Source organism: Salvelinus fontinalis, chromosome 3 (genome assembly GCF_029448725.1).
Source record: "Salvelinus fontinalis isolate EN_2023a chromosome 3, ASM2944872v1, whole genome shotgun sequence".
Lineage (NCBI taxonomy): Eukaryota > Metazoa > Chordata > Actinopteri > Salmoniformes > Salmonidae > Salvelinus > Salvelinus fontinalis.
This window is the reverse complement of record NC_074667.1, coordinates 14,166,094-14,174,896: the sequence shown is the minus strand read 5'-3', so window position 1 is coordinate 14,174,896 and position 8,803 is coordinate 14,166,094. Positions and strand designations below refer to the sequence as shown.

General features: G+C 41.3%; 1 protein-coding gene across 1 annotated transcript; it reads left to right on the top strand.

Moving 5' to 3' along the window:
* Window positions 1–259: 259 nt before the first annotated feature.
* zgc:194981 (uncharacterized protein LOC561073 homolog) lies at window positions 260–2,296 on the top strand. The gene is made up of 4 exons (XM_055907191.1): window positions 260–553; window positions 1,132–1,328; window positions 1,554–1,673; window positions 1,947–2,296. Exons 2-4 carry the CDS (start codon window positions 1,149–1,151, stop codon window positions 2,031–2,033), a joined length of 387 nt encoding a protein of 128 aa, XP_055763166.1. The 5' UTR covers window positions 260–553; window positions 1,132–1,148; the 3' UTR covers window positions 2,034–2,296.
* The last annotated feature ends 6,507 nt before the right edge of the window (window positions 2,297–8,803 follow it).

Genomic DNA, 8,803 nt, shown 5'->3' with positions numbered 1-8,803 from the left:
ACCCCAGTAGATCCAGATAGATTGAAAAACAGATCAAGTCTATGGCCTCTGCCATGTTGATACACAAACTCACAGTCTGAGCAGCGGAGTGTCAGTATAAGTTATAACTGTTTGTTCTGTGGAGTAGGCGTGGCTTCCACTGAGCTCACTGAGCTCACCTGTATACTGTCAAAGGTCACTTCCTGGTTTTGTGAAACCTAACCATGAGGACAGAAAGTAATTGCGTTGGGTTATACAGTAAAGAAATGACTCCTGAGGGATCATCCAGCAAGAAATGTGTTGTTCTGCTTTCTCTCTCTCGATGCAAACTGGACAAGGGAAGCAGACAGAAACAAGTTGCAGTCTGCTGAAGCTGCAGCAGTAGCGGTGAATCACCTCTGTGGAAATGATTAATCATTGGAATTCAAGGCCAGCTTGAACACAATAGATGTGAAAGTGGAAGGGAGTCACTGATGCTATGTTTCGCATTGAGCAAAGAGGAGGACAGCATATCCTCTCCAGGGTAAACTAGAATAGCTGCTAGAAGATGACTCAGCATTCAGGCAGCTTGCAGGTGAGCATGTTTTTCCTGTTTTAAAGTCTCTCTTCTTCTCAAGGCAAATGTGTCAGCTTAATGTATCTAGATGTACAGTAGCATATGGTTTCTGTTAGGACATTTCTAAACAATGTTATTATTTGACACAGAAAATATATTACACAGCAAATATAGGATATGTCATGCCAGTTTCTAAATGCCAGCTTGCTTGTATAATGCCTAGGTCTGGTTTTGACTGGCATTATATCCAACAACCTTACCACCTGCAATCATGTGCCTCATAATTCAGGGATGTCTAATCCGGGCTGAGTATTTTGTTGATTATAGTGCTCAACGTACTGCACACATTTTTACAATGTCGTTTTATCATAAAATATGCTGAACTCTGAGACGATATTCATATATTGAAGTTCTCAACCCGCTCTGTTCTCAACACGCTCTATTGTTCAATACGTGCTGTTTCAAAACCTGAAGGGTAGCTAGTCCTGATGCCTCTAATATGCTTAGTTGGCCTTTTATGCTATCGTAAAGAATGAAAAATAGAACAAATCTCTAATGGCAAAATATGTAAAAGATATGCTCTCTTTCCTCCACAGACTTGAATGGTACAGAGATGAATGCTTTGTGCACAATTCTTGCGGCACTCACCATGATCTCTTGTGAGTTGGGGGACAATTCCGGACAGTACTCCTATGCCTCAGAGGCAGCCAACTTTGCCATTGACTTCCATAATCGCATGGACAAATATGCTTTTGCGTACAAGGTCGTCGACATTCTATCTGCCACGCCACAGGTCTGTAGACTGCACACTTGCACACCACTTGCAGTAAAATATTGTTTGTTTTATAATAGTTATAAGTTCTTCAGAACTAACTGAACTGAAAAAATACTTAATCACTAATTGAACTAAAATTGTAATTATGTCCTTGGATTTGGCACTAGACTTGAATGAGAATATTTAAAGTACAAACGTAGATTAAAGTATTCACCTTACGTAAATATTTCTGTTGACTTTTAGATTTACCCTCCTGCTCGGGTGAAGTACACCATGACTGTCAAAGTGGGAGAGACTGTGTGTAAGAACGAAGCCAATGTAAACTTGGCTGATTGCAGCCTGCAGAATTCTCTGGATCTCAAGGTAATGTATAATTTACCTGCTAAATCATCATTCACCTTGAAGTAAATAGTTAGCCTACAGTATATATTAATACGATTACCTAAGCTCTGATCATATACACAGTATTCGCCAGTTTCCCAGACCAAGATTAAACCTAGTCCTGGACTAAAAAGCACTTTCAGTGGAGATTCTACTTTGAGCATGCTTTTTGGTCCAGGAATAAGCTCATCCGGGCCAAGGAAACTGGCCCTAAAATATTCAAGTATCTGATGATGTCTGTCTCTCTCTTTTCAGACTATGATCTGCCATTTTGTCGTGCTTGAGGTCCCACATTCTGCCTTTCCAACTCCAAGCTACCTTCTGGTGGACAAGTGTAATTGACATGGACTGAATTTAAGTTTGTCAAAGCATTCTGGAATGAACTAACCCTGCTGCTGCATCACCACCACACATCTACAATTCTTTAAAAGCATTTTATTGTCAACACAAACACAATATTTGAAGCTTGACATTTAAACTTTGATTCACAGTCTTTGAACTCCTTAAGTACGTTTTACCTGTTATACATCTCCAATAATCCCTTGGCCACCACAGTCAAGTTCTACTGATTAATTAAGAGGTTAATACATTACTTTAAAAAGGGAGTTTTGGTGTTGTTTTTTACTTGATTTAATTGATTTTTAATTTGTCATATTTCTTAGTAGTAGGAACACATTGGTATACTTTATTTCCCCATGGTTTTAAAAAGTGCCTTTGATGTAGGCCTATAAATGTTTACCTTTAGAATGGCAGAGAAACTATTACACATACTACACGATTACACAATACACATAGCTTGCATGCCCTATATACAGAAAAGCCATTCTTCATTACCATGTAAGTCTACCTTTATGAGCACTGGAAGCAACACTTGTCAATGTGTTTGAACATTGTCTTGCTTCCCTTTGTTTACTTTGGATGACTAAGCCATAAAGGCTGCCAGCCTGCCACACAGGTCAGCGCAGGAAGGGGAGAGACCAAACACAGGTGCACTTCTTCCACCGCTGTAAGGAACATCAGATATAAGAGACATGAGGTCATCTTCGGCAATGTTCTCTCAGAGTGTTCTTTCTGTCACAGACGTGTTAAATTCTCATGCAGTCCTTACCCAAGTTGTGTATGTATAAGAAAGGGCACTGAGCCCTAGACTACATCATTTCAGTAGAGGTGTTCTTTTAGAATGAGGGGTGCTGTAGCTCTGCTGGTGTTACTGGTCTGTCTGGGACATGGGCTCAGGGAGATAGTGGAGGGTTCAGAGATAATTACATTACTCAACAGTGTCACAGGGAAGGTGGCGATAGCAGGGTGCACGAGGTTCAATGCTTGATGATCTGAGCGCCCCCCTGAGTTGATGAGTACAATTGCAGTAGATCACTGTTGGGCTGGTAGATCAGACAGGAACTTTGGGGCAAGGTCATTTAGTGCTTTGAATGTGGTTCATATTGCCTTATTGGGAATTCAGGACTTGGACAAGGAGTCAGTGAAGCTTAAAGACGCAAAGATGATTTGGTCAAATTCGTAGTGAGTCAACACCCTTGATGCTGTGTTCTGAAAATATTAGGAATTTTGCTCAGGCTTTTGGAAGTGAAAAGGGTATTGCTATAGTAAAGTTTGGAAAATGCTAATTTGATGTAGGCCTACTTCACCCACTAATCTGGACAGAATGTACATTTTTATTGTCACACACAAGATAGGTACAGTGGTGGAAAAGGTACCCAATTGTCATACTTCTGTAAAAGTAAAGATACCTTAATAGAAAATGACTCAAGTAAAAGTGAAAGTCACCCAGTAAAATACTATTTGAGTAAAAGTTAAAGTATTTGGTTTTAAATATACTTAAGTATCAAGAGTAAAAGTATAAATCATTTAAAAAATGTATATTAAACAAACCAGATGACACAATGTTCATGTTTTTTTTTTTGCGGATAGCCAGGGACACATTCCAACACTCAGATATAAATTACAAATGAAGCATTTGTGTTTAGTGAGTCCGCCAGATCAGAAGCAGTAGAGATGACCAGGAATATTCTCTTGATAAGTGTGTGAATTGGACCTTTTTCCTGTCCTGCTAAGCATTCAAAATGTAACAAGTACTTTTGGGTGTCAGGGGAAATGTATGGAGTAAAAAGTACATTATTTTCTTTAGGAATGTAGTGAAGTAAAATTAAAAGTTGTCAAACATATTAATAGTAAAGTACAGTTACCCACCAAAACTACTTAAGTAGTACTTTGAAGTATTTTTATTTAAGTATTTCCCACCACTTGATAGGTACAGTGAAATGTGTTGTTTTAAGGGGTCAAATAAAAAATGTAATCAAACTTTATTTGTCACATGCGCCGAATACAACAAGTGTAGAGCTTACCGTGAAATGCTTACTTACAAGCGGTTAACCAACAGTGCAGTTCAAGAAGAGTTAAGAAAATATTTAACAAATAAACTAAAGTAAAAAATAATAAAACAATAATGAGGCTATATACAGGGGGTACCGGTCCCAAGTCAATGTTTAGGGGTACAGGTTAGAGGGAATTTGTACATGTAGGTAGGGGTGAAGTGACTATGCAAAGATAATAAACAGCGAGTAGCAACAGTGTACAAAACAAATGGGGGGGGGGGGGTCAATGTAATAGTCCGGTTGTCACGTTCTGACCTTAGTTCTTTTGTTATTTCTTTGTTTTAGTATGGTCAGGGCGTGAGTTGGGTGGGTTGTCTATGTTGGTTTTTCTATGTTGGTTTTTTCGTTTGGCCTGGTATGATTCTCAATCAGAGGCAGGTGTCGTTAGTTGTCTCTGATTGAGAATCATACTTAGGTAGCCTTTTTCCACCTGGGTTTCGTGGGTGGTTATTTTCCGTGTCAGTGTTTGTCCCACACGGAACTGTTTCGGTTTGTATTTCACGTATCGTTTTGTTTCTGTGTTCGTTTGTATCATTAAAATATATTATGGACACATACCACGCTGCGCATTGGTCCGACATTTCTTACTCCTCGTCAGAGGAGGACGAAGAAAACCGTTACACCGGTGGCCATTTGATTAGTTGTTCAGCGGTCTTATGGCTAGGGGTAGAAGCTGTTAAGGAGCCTTTTGGTCCTAGACTTGGCGCTCCGGTACCGCTTGTCGTGCGGTAGCAGAGAAAACAGTCTATGACTTGGGTGACTGGAGTCTGACAATTTTATGGGCTTTCCTCTGACACGTCTATTATATAGGTCCTGGATTGCAGGAAGCTTGTCCCCAGTGATGTACTGGGCCGTACACACTACCCTCTGTAGCGCCTTATGGTCAGATGCCGAGCAGTTGCCCTACCAGGCGGTATGGCACTACCACTGTTGTGTCGTCAGCAAACTTAATGATGGTGTTGGAGTCGTGTTTGGTCACGCAGTCGTGGGTGAACAGGGAGTACAGGAGGGGACTAAGTACACACCTCTGAGGGGCCCCAGTGTTAAGGATCAGCCTGGCAGACGTATTGTTTCCTACCCTTACCACCTGAGGGTGGCCCGTAAGAAAGACCAGGATCCAGTTGCAGAGGGAGGTGTTTAGTCCCAGTGTACTTAGCTTAGTGCTGAACTTTGTGGGCACTATGGTGTTGAATGCTGAACTTTAGTCCATGAATAGCATTCTCACATAGGTGTTACTTTTGCCCAGGTGGGAAAGGGCAGTGTGGAGTGCGATTGAGATTGCGTCATCTGTGAATCTGTTGGGGTGGTATGCAAATTGGAGTGGGTCTAGGTTACCCGGGAGGAGGCTGTTGATGTGAGCCATGACCAGCCTTTCAAAGCACGCCATAGCTACCGGCGTGAGTGCTACTGGGCAGTAATCATTTAGGCAGGTTACCTTTGCTTCCTTGGGCACAGGGACTATGGTGGTCTGCTTGAAACATGTAGGTATTACAGACTCAGTCAGGGAGAGGTTGAAACTGTCAGTGAAGACACTTGCCAGTTTGTCCGCGCATGCTTTGAGTACACGTCCTGGTAATCCATCTGGCACGGGGCTTTGTGAATGTTGACCTGTTTAAAGGTCTTGCTCACAACTACAGAGAGCGTTATCACACAGTCATCCAGAACAGCTGGTGCTCTCGTGCATGCTTCAGTGTTGCTTGCCTCGAAGCGAGCATAAAAGGCATTTAGCTCGTCTGGTAGGCTCGTGTCACTGGTCAGCCATTGCGTTGAGGTTGCTGATGACCTCCCTCAGGGATTCTCGCTCTTTCTTCAGAGCGAATTTATCCCACATTTCAGCGAATTCGCCGTGGGTGGCCAGGTTTTCCAATATATCATGACCAAGGTGCCTGTTGACAAAGATTTTGTATTATACCTTGCACCCAACCAAATATTTCTGTTTTATGATAAAACTCTTACACAATTGATTTAACTGTAATCTATAAATAATCTCAACTAACAGCTGGGCATTAACTCTTGCTTATTATGAAAACAAATGAATGAATTTGTGCAGTGCCTGGCTCAGGCGACCATTGCTATCAAGGAGGGTTGTGTTCATTTGGCACCAAATAGAAGAAAAGTGACTGACACAGGGAGGGCAACTACCTGGACTTGTCAATAAGAAACACACTTTTGTTTTCCATTGCAAAGTTTTATAAATGTTTTCCTTTGTGTGCCATCATGCACATGACCCAGTTCAATTAGCTGGAGGCTCTTCCCACCTGACTTCCAGTGCTGGGTCCACACACTGAGGTATAAGGAACTGGAGACTGCATCCAACATGTCTGACCGATGTTGGTGATCTACTCACGTTAGTATAAGCAGATTCATGGACCGTCTAAGTAACATCCGGTTTACACAGACAAACATCCACGGCCGATCCTTGCCATTCTGCCACCATAGGCGAGATCCCCGGATGTTGAAATCAGGCTCAATTTTGGTTCTGAATGAAAGTTGAAAATAAGTAATTTAATCATTGGCCCAAATCAAAGCCAGTCTGAACCCGCATCAAATCTGAACCAATCATAGACGACGATTGGTTCAGATTTGGTTTAGACCGAACCAAAAACCAATGTCTGTGGATGTGGAAATCAAGGCCAGTCCTGAACTGCACCAAAAAGATGTCCAAAAGGTGTCAGCGTCGGTCAGTGCATACTGAGGTGTTGCCTACAGTGTTGTCTGAAATTAAATTTTATGAATGCCCATCTATGTGGAAAACCTACCATTTGTAAAACACAAAAAAAAGACAAAAGTCAGCTCATGCATACTGGGGTGTAACCTACCATGGCCCACCCTTTGTAAAACAGGCCATTGCATTGAATTTATTAGTCCTGATTCCTGTGAATAATCAATTTGGCTATTTAAGCTCTGAATATCAGCTACCCAACTTTATCAGGAGTTATCGTCAGCCTATTTACAATGTGTTTACTCAGCAGGGAAATGCAGAAGTATTTTCTTTTCGCTATGATCGGTTCTTCAAAAATTTATGGATACAAATTTGAAACCTGATCATGACATTGGGGTGAAACTCCTGGACAACAGTTGTGATTGTCCATTCTATATTGTCCATTTTACTTTGACTTGTCCTGTTTTTAGGATGTGTTGTTTGTTAATATTGTCCCTCTCATGACATTGTCATACATTTAATATCCAGCCTGTAGGCTACAGAAAAGGCCACATACTCTCTTTACCATGTCCTATATGTGCTACATGATTTAAGTCAGATACAAAAATTTGGGACGGAACATTGGTGGAGCGCTGCAGAGATGTGTCTCTTCAACAGCACCCTGGAGAGGCGCGCTGGGAATGGACAAGTAAAATATTTTGTCCCTTGTATTAGACAAGGTGGGCACTGTTTATCAAAGGGCGGCGTCAGGAGCGTCTTGGTCAGTTTAGTTCAGAAAATGGCGCCCTCGTCAATCTGCCCTATGGCGGCTGCCTAACAAGCGGGCCGGCAGTGCAAACATCACATACATGCGCACTAGCACCCAGTGCGCACAGGGAGCAACGCAACATGGCAGGTATTGGATGAATTTAAAATGTTAATATCTTCGCCAGTGAGTGATGGAGAAAAATTCTGCATCAGCGACAATTATTTGAATAATTCAATGGATGTTTTGTGCACAACGGTGGTGACTGAAATGTTTTATTAGGAATTTTCAAATCGGACTCTGGCAGTCTATAGAAATTGTCTTTCTGGACCGGACGTCAGTCAAACTGCAGTACAGAAGCAAAACTGTAGGTGCAAACACCCCACCCAACAGACTGTCGCCCAATCGCGTTCACGTTATCATGATGCGTCACGCGGTTGCTAAACTAATCGTCATGCAATCCCTTCTCCAGGGTATGAGTCGAGAAACGTGCTTCTTACCCTACAAAAAGAAATTGAACTGTATTTTAAGACAGTTAAATACTCTACTAACAAAAAAGCTGTTAGAATTGTAAGTGCATGTATGTCCCTTAAGGTCCTTGTGTAATTGTAATGTGATATTGTACCCCCTAGCTCGACTGTCCATTATATGTAATCTATATACACCTGTGTTCCCTTGTACTTTCTGTATTGATTTGTTGTTAATAAAATATATATATATTTTTTTTTTAAGAGTCGAGAAACGTGCCTATTTTCCTCGAAAGTACCTAATGTCACGATTCCAAAGATATACAATATTACAGATAGTAAGTTAATTATCTCACATCTTGGAAAATATTTCTAATGTTGTACTTCTTGTTGACGAAATTCATGCTAATGTTGGGGTTTTGAGCTCCCAATTGACTCCCATTCACTCCTTGGAGGAGAGCTCTTATTATCCCTTGAATCGCCCAGAATGCACCTTATGACCCATTGACTTAGCACGGGAAACGTACACAATGGGGTTAATTCGATTTCAAAGGAGTTTCCCATCTCCTCAAAAGTATCTCTGACCTGACCCGTTGGTTCAGGAAGCGATCCGTGAGGTCCTCCCTTCTGGTCGTCACTAGTTACCACAGCCACAAAATCATAAACCCCGCCTATTTCTACAATTTATCTTCTTAAAATTGCATTTTAAACCTAACCTTAACGACACTGCAAACCTTATGCCTAATCTTAAATGAAGACCGAAAACCACATAAAAAAAGGGTCATAATTTTTTACTATATAGCCAATTTGGACTTTGTGATTCTGGTAACTTTTGCAAACCCTGA

What these genes read in the sequence shown, in the direction of transcription:
- zgc:194981 (XM_055907191.1), top strand. Translation starts at nt 1,149, where the DNA reads ATGAATGCTTTGTGCACAATTCTTGCGGCACTCACCATGATCTCTTGT. An exon ending in TTCTATCTGCCACGCCACAG is followed by an intron (nt 1,329 to 1,553) that starts GTCTGTAGACTG and finishes GTTGACTTTTAG; the next exon opens with ATTTACCCTCCTGCTCGGGT. An exon ending in AGAATTCTCTGGATCTCAAG is followed by an intron (nt 1,674 to 1,946) that starts GTAATGTATAAT and finishes CTCTCTTTTCAG; the next exon opens with ACTATGATCTGCCATTTTGT.